Source organism: Anomaloglossus baeobatrachus, chromosome 4 (assembly GCF_048569485.1).
Source record: "Anomaloglossus baeobatrachus isolate aAnoBae1 chromosome 4, aAnoBae1.hap1, whole genome shotgun sequence".
NCBI classification, from domain to species: domain Eukaryota; kingdom Metazoa; phylum Chordata; class Amphibia; order Anura; family Aromobatidae; genus Anomaloglossus; species Anomaloglossus baeobatrachus.
The window spans coordinates 212,854,560-212,867,335 of record NC_134356.1 but is presented as its reverse complement, the minus strand read 5'-3'; the positions used below and the strand labels follow the sequence as shown (position 1 = coordinate 212,867,335).

Sequence of the window (12,776 nt, the reverse complement as noted above, 5' to 3'; positions counted from 1 at the left end):
ATTTGCAATGTGAAAACTATTTATGTAGATGACTTGTAGTTCCCACTATCACGGTGACAGATCTGGTATTAACAAAAAAAAGCAGATCCAATACAAACTGGACTAAAACAGATGGAGAATGGAAACCATCTGGTTTTCAAAATGACATAACAGATGACCTTCCATTGTTATCTGTTTCCCATAGACTTCAATGTTAAAAAAACAGATTCAGTTGCTGACCATTTTTTGGGGGTGGCTATCAATGTTTTATTATCTAGCTAAAATGGATAGCAACTAAAAATGAGGCAAATGAAAGACATTTTATGATACTTCCATTCCGATTCAATGAAATGGATCCTGTACATGAATGTTTTTATGTTTTAGGAACGCAGAATAAAAAAAAAAAATACTGGACATGTGAACAGAGCCTTAGTGAATATAATTTACATAACTGCCAGAACACACAACTCTGCTCAGATCTTGTTCTTGCCCAATAATGGTGTATTTGACGAGTATATAACCATGAAATACAGTATGGATCTGAATGCACTTAATTCGATAGATCACCCATTAAGTTACCGTAACTCATATTCTAATGCCTGTACACCATGTGCAGACTTATTAGGCAAATAAATATTTTGATCACATGATCATTTTTATACATGTTGTCCTACCCAAGCTGTATAGGCTTGAGAGCCAACTACCAATTAAGTAAATCAGGTGATGTGCATCTCTGTAATGAGGAGGGGTGTGGTGTAATGACATCAACACCCTATATAAGGTGTTCTTCATTATTAGGCAACTTCCTTTCCTTTGGCAAAATGGGTCAGAAGAGAGATTTGACGGGCTCTGAAAAGTCCAAAATTGTCAGATGTCTGGCAGAGGGATGCAACAGTCTTGAAATTGACAAACTTTTGAAGCATGATCACCGAACAATCAAGCGTTTCATGGCAAATAGCCAACAGGGTCGCAAGAAGCAGGTTGGGCAAAAAAGGTGCAAAATAACTGCCCATGAATTGAGGAAAATCAAGCGTGAAGCTGCCAATATGCAATTTGCCACCAGTTTGCCCATATTGCAGAGCTGCAACGTTACTGGAGTATCAAAAAGCACAAGGTGTGCCATACTCAGGACATGGCCAAGGTAAGGAAGGCTGAAAAATGACCACCTTTGAACAAGAAACATAAATAAAATATCAAGACTGGGCCAAGAAATATCTTAAGACTGATTTTTCAAAGACTTTATGGACTGATAAAATGAGAGTGACTCTTGGTGGGCCAGATGGATGGGCCAGAGGCTGGATCAGTAGAGGGCAGAGAGCTCCTCTCCGACTCAGATTCCAGCAAGGTGGAGGTGGGGTACTGGTATGGGCTGGTATCATCAAAGATGAACTTGCGGGACCTTTTCAGGTTTAGGATAGAGTGAAGCTCAACTCGCAGGCCTACTGCCAGTTTCTGGAAGACAACTTCTTCAAGCAGTGGTACAGTGGTATCGTTCAAAAAAACATGATTTTCATGCAGGACAATGCTCCATCACATGCATCCAACTACTCCACAGCATGGCTGACCAGTAAAGGTCTGAAAGATGAAAAAATAATGACATGGCCCCCTTGTTTACCTGATCTTAACCCCATAGAGAACCTCATAAAATGGGAGATCTATAGGGAGAGAAAACAGTACACCTCTCGGAACAGTGTCTAGGAGGCTGTGGTGGCTGCTGCACGCAATGTTGATCGTAAACAGATCAAGCAACTGACAGAATCTATGGATGGTCGGCTGCTAAGTGTCATCATAAAAAAAGGTGGCTATATTGGGCACTAATTTTTTTGGGTTTTGTTTTTGCATGTCAGAAATGTTTATTTCTAAATTGTGTGCAGTTATATTGGTTTACCTGGTGAAAATAAACAAGTGAGATGGGAATATATTTGATTTTTATTAAGTTGCCTAATAATTCTGCACAGTAATAGTTACCTGCACAAACAGATATCCTCCTAAGATAGCCAAATCTAAAAAAAAAAACAATTCAACGTCCAAAAATATTAAGCTTTGATATTTAGGAGTCTTTCGGGTTGATTGAGAACATAGTTGTTGATCAATAATAAAAAACCCCCTCTAAAATACAAGTTGCCTAATAATTCTGCACACAGTGTATAACCAAGAGTTTATACAAGGAAATAATGAAGGTTTGGCTTTTCACGCTGTTTACAAATGTAATGTGGCCTGATAAACTTGCTTCACAGTTAATTTTTGCTTCCATTTAATTTTATTCCTTTCCCAAAATCATAATATTTTTCTTTAACATGCTGATAATTTGGATATTATATTGAGCATAATCTCCTTTGTTTGTTATTGTTTTTATGCCATTGGTGTTGACAAATAGTAAGGTCATGATATGCTTTATCTCTGTATAAAAAAATACTCCATCTAATCAACATTACAGTAAAAAGGACCCTTGGCCTAAACAGTAGATAGACTTCTTTTGCTGGAATGTACAACAGCTGCTGGTTTATGCAGTGGAGGAACTTGAGCAGACAGTAGATGTCTTTGTGTTAAAGGGACTGTCCACTACTTGAGCAATTCATTCTCAAGTGCTTTATTTAGTCATATAAAGTAAAAAGAGCTTATACTCATCTCTAGTGTTGACACCAGTTCTCACGATGATCGCATGACGTTCTTATGCTACTTGAGCAGTGCAACCAGTCAGCAGCTGCTTCAATTTCACTTCCTTTGGAAGTAACTGACATCCTGAGGACAGAGAAGTTGCAGCTCTAACTTATACTGGATGTCAGATTTGTCAAAAGAAACAGTGTAAAGCAGCCCATAAGTGGCCACTAATTGGATACAGGTTTCACATTACATTGCCATGTGAGTCCCAGCAATGATGTTGCTGAACTGCACAGGCACCAGAGGTGAGTATAGGCTGTTTTTTTATAGGCCACAATATAGCTATTGAAAATAGGTTGTCTGAGTGGACAAACCCCTTATCTGTTAGAGCTTTCTAAGGCAGTGGACTTGTGGTTGCGTTCCCCCCCTGAAGACACCAATCGCGTTGTTTTAATGTGAATTATGTCCCCGAGCATTGACTGATGTGGATGACACATCTTGCATCATCTGCATAGCGCAGGGTAAGCTTACACCTGTACAGTAGCATCGTAGGCCCGCAAAGTTGCACTTTGCTCTGCCCTACTGAAGAAAGAGCATAGGCCATTAATGCACATGCAGTAAAAGATGTCATTACAAATAACGTCTTTCAGCGCATGCGCATTAATGTCCTATGCTGTGCCACTTTTTCAGGGCTTGCGCATTGATGTCCTATGCTCTGCTGAAAGATGATATTGCAAATAACACCTTTTGGCAGAGCAAAGGAGATCAATACGCAGGCGCTGAAAGATGTAATTTGGAATTATGTATTGCGGCAGAGCAAAAGATGTTATTCGTAATGACGTATTTTGCTGTATGCACATTGATATCTTATGCCTTTTTTTCAGTAGGGCAGAGCAAAGTGCAACTTTGCAGACCTGCAATGCTACTACACAGGAGCGAGATTACGTTGCGCAAAATGCATCACCAAAATCAATCAAAAGCGTTGATACCCAACAGACCGGGCCTTCCGTATTTACATACAGGGCATGAGCAATGCAAATGGTATTTTTGGGCATATATTGGAGGATTCAGTAGATGATGTACACGTTAGATAAAAGGGGTGGCGTTTGTTTACATAATCAAAAACTGGTGACAGAATCCCTCTAAGGAGGAGTTGGAAGCTATCTTGACAAGTCAATGTAGTAATACAAGTATTCGCCATAAAATGACATCCGTTCTGGATCTGATTTTGTGGTGGTGGTGTGGGTGGTGGTGTCTCCCTGTTCAATCAGGGCTGACAGCATCAAACTTTGTAAGGGAATGCCCTTTTGAAAAGGAGAATAATAACATACAGTTGTCAATTTATTCATTACATCGGAAGCGCATAACCCTTAGTTCTGAGAAGAGATACTTCAGTAATGTTATTTCATAAAAGAACTCTCAGAGTGACCTCTGTTGGCACATGCCCCACCAGCTCTACCCAAGCTAGGACCGAAACCTCACTCCATGGACCACCAGTCAGTATTGAGAAGAAGAAAAAGGCAGTAGGAAATGTCTTCATGATCTCTGCATATTGAGACAGTAGCCGTGTAAGATTTGAATGTAAATGATTGAATGGTCTTCATATTTTTTTTTCTGAAGATTTATTTTAATATATTCATACATTTATGCAGCAGTTAGAAATTATCATAGTAATTATCATTGTATTTCAAAAAAGTAGTACAACAACAATTATGCAAAGTATTTACTAAATCACTTATTTACATACACAAATCTGTCCTCAAAGATTTTACATAACTTTCTTCTATGTCTACCAGAGGATTGGATTTAAATATCAGATCAATATATAGCTAATTCTTTATGTACAGGTTCCTCCTTGAATTATGTTAAACACTGATCACATTTTGTGATATAAACATATTTTTATTTTTAGGTCAAGCTCATCTATTGACTATTCAGCCTGATCTCAGCACAGCAACAATGACTTATCAGGGATCCTTGTGCCTACGACAAGATGGTGGTAATAAATTCCAGCTAACCAATGGACATCTTTTGCCACCGATGGGGCCAGGTTTACCAAGGGAGCATAGTCACACATTACCAAGGCTCTCCACCCAACATTATTTCCGTACTCTGCCACGTGGATCAAGCAATATGGCGTATGGTACCTTCAACTTTTTAGGAGGACGTCTTAAGATTCCAAATACTGGTAATTTCACTTATGCTTTTCATACATCAATAATTTATTAACAATCTAGAACTCTGCTTTGACCATGATATATATATATATATATATATATATATATATATATATGTAAGGCATCCTCTGTCCGTTTGCTATTAGAAATGTTGAAGTCATTGAGGAATACCACTTCTTGGACCTGGACTTGCAGTTGCCAGCTGATTGTGGCTGCGGATGCTTTTTGAAATGGGTTATCTTTAATGTTGAGCAAACGTGCTCGACACTGCTCTATACTCATGGTGCTTGGTTGGGTACTCGTGGTGCTTGGATGTTTCGGCCATGAAATAATGACCACAACACACAGGCTTGCTTCACTGCATGATGTATGGATGCACCTAAGGGAGAGCCAGTCACAGTCTCTGAATGACTTTCACTTGGGGTTAAAACAACGTTTTTGGGATGAAGTATGTAAAAAAAACCCTGTCCTTACTCCACCGGAAATGCTCTGTATATGGCTGGCTGTATGTAGGCGGAGAGCCGAACTGCCCAATTATTGACTTCTATTATACTCGTAGTTGAGCACTATCGGAGTGTCTGACCTGCTCGATTCGAGTACCGAGTGCCCAAGCATTTTAGTTCTTGCCCATCACTACTTATCTTTAATGAGAAAATCCCTTTAATAGGTTTATAAGGAATACTTAGTAAATTGATTGATCTGCAGTAGAGGTGAGAAGCAGTTATGGGTATGCCAGGACATTATGTAGCTTTAGTAAGCAATGTGGTGAAGATTTGGACAAATTTAATAATCAGTTTCTCAGAATCCACTCCCTGGAGTAATCGATATTTACCATTTTGTGTCTAACTACACGATTCTTTAGTATTCTATATATTTTCCTAAATATCGGTGTGATGTGGCTCCTTTTGAATTTAATTACGTTTTGGATTGTGCATTTGTAACAGTGATACTCTGCTTTACTTCAGGCCTCAGTTTACTTATACCTCCAGATGCTATTCCCCGGGGAAAAATCTATGAAATCTACCTGACACTTCACAAACAGGAAGATGTAAGGTAGGTCCCTGAAGACATTTTATAATTTATCTCACATTTTTTTAATTGCGTTTTGTAAAAGGGAAGTATTAAACATTATGCAAATATTTTGTCATGAATCTGAAATACTGAATAAGATTAAAGCTAAATCCATCCATCTGTTTTTTAATGTAAAAATATAGTTTTAATAAACTACAGTGTAATTAAAATTTTAAAAAGAAGCATCTTTGTAAAATCTGTATTAAAATCAGTTAATAAAGACTTATGTGTCTCTATGGTAACAGACTACAACCAAACCCTGTGTAGTCTGATTCTGCAGTCATACTTCCTTTTATTCAGATACTTCATTGCCTTAAGGCATCACTCCAGCCTTTTTTTTTGTTTTATTTTTTTTTTCGTTTTAGCGTTGGAGTGGTGCTTTTAAACTAAGGTACTTGCCCCTAGTATTATTCTCAGTTGCCAGCATCTTCACCTTTTTTCAGCGACGTTCCAGTCCTGCGGCATCATCTTGTGACTGTAACTTTTGACTTGCTGGAAGTCAGAAGTTATGTCACAAGTAGAGTTGAGCGGGTAGTTGACTACACGTACTCGCTATGCTGTTAGTGAGTACTGTCCGCTACTCGCATATTCGTTACAAAAAGCAGGTGCAATGTAAGTCAATGGGAAATAGTCACTAAGTATTGAGTAACCCGAAAGCTGTACTTTTCGTGAGAGTAGCGAATAGTATGGCTTTCAAGTTACTCGCTAATTAGTGAGTATTTCCCATTGACTTACATTGGGCCCGCTACTCATAACGAATATGCGAGTAGCGGACAGTACTCGCTAACAGCATAGCGAGCACAAATAGTCAACTTCTCGCTCAACACTAGTCACAAGCTCTCCATGCAAGGCTATGAGAGCCAGAATGAGGCTCTCATAGACTTGTATTGAGTTGTGACCTCTTCAAACATTGGAGCTGCCTGTGAGTGTAAAACTGCAGAAGACCTACTGGAGCAGCATAGATAACTAATGAAGACGCAGGGGGGAGAGTATAAAACCAGGGGCAGATGACTTTAATTAGTAGAAACGCAGTGTACGCTAGTCTGCACTGAAGTAACTTATAGTACATCAGTTTTGTTAGGGATAATTATTGATACATTCTCATCTCACTTCGTCTACCTTTCCTTTCTCTTTTTGAGGTTACCTCTAGCTGGCTGCCAGACACTTTTGGGTCCCATCGTCAGCTGTGGACCCCCTGGAGTCCTGCTTACACAGCCTGTTATATTGTCAATGGACCACTGCCTAGAACCCGGCCCTGAGAACTGGGCTGTACGCCTGAAAAAACAGTCTTGCGAAGGAATATGGGAGGTACGTTACAGCACCAGAATCACAATGACGGGAAACTGGTTGCAGACAAACTAGGCATCAAATTGACAGGTAGTTACACGTATATGCTACTCGAAAAGTCAATTTGGCTGTAGACACTACTCCATAAAAACAGAATACGTAAAAAATGGCATTATGAGATATTGTTTCACAATCGAGCAGGTAATGCTTGTTCTGGGGTCTTCATATTAGAGCAAATCATATTTTGATAACTTTTTGCAGGGATTATCTACTAAAGATAACCCGATCCATTTATGCTATATAAAGGAAAATCAGAAACATAGACGTGTTTGTTACGGTCCCCGAGGGGCAGCGACAGTCCGGGGGAGAACTCACTGGACTATACACTGGACTCCCCTGAAGGAGCAACCAGCAGAAAACCCCTATACATGGACTGTGTGGCGCTCCAACAAAAGGCCTAAATGCACGGCAACCAGGGCCTAGAGGAGATAGTCTCTTACGGATGGATATAGTCTCAATATTCAGTGCAGGAGTGCACAGATATGGCAGCACAGAGATGACGGCTCAGATGAGGTGGCACTGTGGTGATGGCACAGATATGATGGCACTGTGGTGATCGCTCAGACGTGGTGGCACTCTGGTCATGGCACAGATGTGACGACACAATGGTGATCACTCTGGTAATGGTGGAGACCAGGCTCTAGGACGAGACAGAGATTAGGAATACGAGACTGGTACAAGGACACAACAGTAGGGCTAGACGCATTAACGTATGGGGACCTGAGAAATAGCAACGCACTAACATGCAACGTTGCTCAGGGGAAGTTGATCTTAAACACCTTTGGCAATAGGTAACCTCTAGGATCACTTCCAGGTAATAGGATGTCAGCCCTTTAAGAAAGGATGGGTGGTCACATGCGCACCCTACAGGTACTTATAGAAGGCCGGCGCATGGAATGAAAGAAGGAACAGTGCGTGGCAGGCCCCGAGAAAGGAGAGTAGGCTGTGGAGCCACTGGGCTGGTGAGAGAAAGGACGCCCCCAACGGAGCCTGGGAGCGGGGACGTGTGAGAATAATGCGCTGGGACTGGGCAGGTGTGAAGGCAGGCGCCCCCACCGGCGCCTGGGAGTGGGATACCACATTGGGACCGGGCGCTACAGTGATCCCTCTTTAGAGAATGAGCCAATCTGAAAAAGTGGCTTCAGCAGACTCAAGCTGTACTTTTTACATTACTGCCCATTTATTTCTTTAAAGTGTAATTTTTTTTTATTATTGAAGCTTAGAAAACATTTACAAACAGCAAACATAGAAAACATTCTCATAGTTTTTGTATGGCAGGATGAAGCATAGTTAGTTACTCAAATAACAAATTTAGATGCATATCAACAAATGTCCTATAAGGGACCTAAACATTACATCAGTTAAGATTACCATGAAAGTTATCATGTATTTGAATTAGACATGGCAATTTATCTTAATAGCGTTCTCACAGAATAGAAAAATAAAAAGAAAGATAATGTAATTATCAAAATATTCCTAAATGGCTTTAATTAGCAAATTATTTTTTGATTTGTCTAAGGAGATAATCAGTAAAGTACATTTAAATTGTTGTCATCTTCTTACGCTGACAGAAACCAGACATTGAATTTTAATAGAAGACAAGTGCCTGCGTGCATGTGCAGTAGGAATCAACATTGCTGTGACCGGGCGATAACTTATATCACGTATCAACACACTATCTCCAAGTCACAGGAGCAATTCAGCATTCAGAGAAATTTAGGGTGAAATATCAGTGTGAGCAGCTTCTTTAACTTCAGCACCCCTAGTATCTCTAGTATTGGATTAGATAGATAGGATGGACAGCAGTGTGAGCAGTCTCTTCTTACTACACAACCTCTGCTAACTCTAATATTAGATCAGACAAACAGTATGAACAGCATTGTGAGCAGCCTCTTCCTCTTACCTTAACACCTCTGGTATCTCCAATACTAGATCAGATAGATAGCGTTGAACATCTTCTTCCTACCACAGCACCCCTAGTATCTCTAGCTCAGATAGTAAGGTTGGACACTAACAGCTTCATTTTACTTCAGTACCCTTGGTATCTCCTCAATTAAATCAGATAGACAGGGGGAATAGGGTTGAGCAGCCTATTCTTACCACAGTCCCCCTGGTATCTTTAATATTAGGTCAGATAAACAAGGTGGGCAGCAGTGTGAGCAGCATCTTCTTACCAAAGCACTCTTAGTAACTTCAGTATTATATCATAAAGACGTGGTGGACAGCAGTGTGAGCAGCCTCTTCTTACCACAGCACCTATGTTGTCTCTTAAGTTAGATCAGATAAAATGGACAGCAGTTTGAGCAGCCTCTTCTCACATTAAAGCAGAAGATGTTCTTCTGACATCATATATAGATTTACCTGTAAAACTGATTCTGTTCTTGGAACTTTTATGTCACAGTTCTGATCATTGCACCTAAACATTTTAACTCCATAAAAGTAGTATTAATAGTTAACTGCTTTTGTACTTTGCAGAATAAAAATATTCATAACACTGCACTCTAGACACAGTTTGTCATCCCTCCTGCGGAGACGTGAGTGTTTTCTGCAGGAGAATAAATGGTCTGTGCCCACGATCAGGGTTCTGGGTGCTGCTGACTTTCGCTCTGTTCTCCCCGCTGAGAACACTCGCATCTCCAAAAGCATACATTGACATGCTGCGGATGTGCAGTGGCATGGGATTCCTATAAATCTTATCCACTGAGCTTGTACTCTACAACACAGCATTTTGGACTCTGCATCCAAAATGCTGCTTATCCTGATTATGGGAACCTGGCCTTAAACAGAGTCAAATACCTACAATCCCCCCAAAACAGTGTCAAAACAAGCCAGCAATATATCCAAATATATACACCTAAATGCTAGCTTAAAAAAACAGCCACATTTAATCATTAATATCAAACTTTAGATTTCATCGATACAGAAAATTAATTATCCAATAAACAAAACAGACAATTCAAGACAATACATGACAATGAGATTTTTTTTTTTTCTTGAAATGGCTTTATTTATTGGATTAATGTTGTTAATATTTTAATACTAGGTGTAGTACCCAGTGTTGCCTGGAATAGTAAGGCCTAAAATCGTCATGAAAATCGGACTGAGTGGAATGCGATAAAACATCCCATTCCACTCGGACCAATGTTAACCTATGTGTCAGCACACATGAGCGATTATTTTCTCAGCCGTAATCGGACCGAGAAAACAATCGCAGCATGCTGCGGGTGCAATGCGAGACTCTTTCTCTCGCACCCATTAAAGTCTATGGGACGAGAGAAAGATCGCACTGCACTTGCGGTACACCGGTGTACCACGTGTGCAGAGCGAGAATCGCAATATCTGGCTACGGAGGAGAGAGGGAGATAAATCCCTCCCCTCCGCAGCGCCGCCCCACCCCTCCTCAGCACTGGCCCGCCCCTCCTCAGTGCCGACCCACCCCCACAGCTGTGGTCTGATCACATGATTGGATCTCAGTCGCAGTGACACTTGCATGGCACTCAGCTCCTGCTGTACTGCCAGTGTGAGCCGAGTGTCATGCGAGGATCGCATTAGTCCCCATATGGCCCCAGCCTAATTAAGACTCTGTCTCTTTCCTCCACTCTCCCACTCTACCTTTCTCCTAGTCCCCCACTCACCCTCTTTTCCACTCTCTATCTCTCTCCCACACTCTCTCCTTTTATCTCCCTCTTTCCCACTCCCACTATATCTCCCACTCTCGTTCTGTCCTCTCTCCCAATCTCCCTCTTTTCCAATCTCCCTCTCTCCCAGTCTCCCTCTCTTCCACTATTTCTCTCTCTCCCTCTCTTCCAATCTCTCTCTCTTCCTCTCTTTCCTTCTCTCCCACTATCTCTCCCTCTGTCCCTCTATCCCAATCTCCCTCTCTCCCAATCTCCCTCTCTCCCATTCTCCCTCTATCCCAATCTCCCTCTCTCCCTCCCTCCCTCTCTCCCACTATTCCTCTCTCCCACTCTCCCTCTCTCCCTCTCTCTGTCTCCCCCCTCCCACCATCAAAATCATATTAGCTAACACATAAGCTGTCTTATACTAATGCGGGCGTCACACGAGACGAGCTATCGTGCGATGCATTGTTGGGGTCACGGTTTTCGTGACGCACATCCGGCATCGTTTGCAACGTCGTTTCGTGTGACACCTCCGAGCGATGCTGAATCGGTCACAAATCGTGAGTCGTGTACACGTCGCTTATTTTTAAAAAATCGTTTATTTTTCATGGCGCCGGTTGTTCATCGTACCCAGAGCAGCACACATCGCTCCATGTGACACCCCGGGAATGATGAACACAGCTTACCTGCGTCCCGCGGCACCCATCGGCTATGCGGAAGGAAGGAGGTGGGCGGGATGTTTACGTCGCGCTCATCTCCGCCCCTCCGCTTCTATTGGCTGGCAGCTGTGTGACGTCGCTGTGACGCCGAACATCCCTCCACCTTCAGGAAGAGGATGTTCGCTGCCCACAGCGAGGTCACTCAACAGGTAAGTACGTGTGACGGGGGTTTAACGACTTTGTGCAACACGGGCAGCGATTTGCCCATGACGCACAAACAAAGGGGGTGCGGATTCCTTTAGCAGATATACATGCATACATACACACATACATATATACACACATGCACTTAGCTTTATATATGAGATTTTAAGCAGGATTGTGCTCTATGACAGATCATATGCAGTTCTATCATAAAAGTATAGGAGAGGCTTTTACTTTGGCTAAGCTGTCTGTGCACAAAATAACCAGACCTAATTAAATTTGGCAATCATGTGTATTGACCAGTTGGACTTCATTGTGAAATCATTGTCGCTTTGGCAGAAAAAAGACTTACAGGCTCAAATAAATGCAAGTCATTGTATAAATTCGGTTTTATTCTGTGACATTTTAGTGACAACCAGATGTCTGTAGACATTATTGTTGTTTTTGAACAGTCTGTAAAAATGTGAGAGCACAAATGAACAATGAATGTCAAGCATGAAAAGAAGGCTGATCTCTTGATGACCTCTCCAGGGCTTCAGCATAGTCGGAGCTGATAGTTCCATCAGTTTAGTTACCAAATATGTAATGTTTAAATGTTAGTTTCATTTCTGATTCCAATTTCTCTAAAACCACTTTGGTGATGAATGTTAGAACTGTCCCTCTGCTGGGAACTATCCATTAAAAAAGCCAACAAAGGATCAACCTTCCCTTCACCTTGCTTGAGGGCATCTTGGAAGACTGAGAAAAAAAAACTACTTAAGTCACTGAAAAGAGGTTTCTCCCTCAAAAAGAACGATTGTGGACATGTTTTGTGAGAAACTTCTATAGAGTTGCGTGCGATACCAGAACTCCAGGGAATAACTTTATTTATTTTAACAAAAGACACATAAAAATGGAATATCTTTAGGCCTAGAAAAAATAGACACAGTAAGTTGACCTTATCATCTTTGCTATTTTATTGAGCAAGTCATTGAGCTGGACATAGACAAAGCAATTTCAATTGTAAAAGATAAACCATCCATTCGTGTTACGATCAGCAGAAGGTCATTTCATGTCCCATGGCCAATGGTATCCATTATGACTAAAAACTATTTTGGACGTGATCGATCACTGATTTA

The 12,776-nt window shown here is 41.2% G+C and overlaps 1 protein-coding gene across 4 annotated transcripts in view; it reads left to right on the top strand.

Moving 5' to 3' along the window:
• Positions 1-12,776, top strand: part of UNC5A (unc-5 netrin receptor A) — a 648,839-nt gene that overhangs the window by 507,519 nt on the left and 128,544 nt on the right. For all 4 annotated transcript variants that reach the window (XM_075344652.1, XM_075344653.1, XM_075344651.1 and 1 more), the window contains exons 9-11: positions 4,493-4,768; positions 5,723-5,810; positions 6,968-7,136. In XM_075344652.1, the coding sequence (XP_075200767.1) occupies positions 4,493-4,768; positions 5,723-5,810; positions 6,968-7,136 (533 nt within the window). The remainder of the gene's footprint in view (positions 1-4,492; positions 4,769-5,722; positions 5,811-6,967; positions 7,137-12,776) is intronic.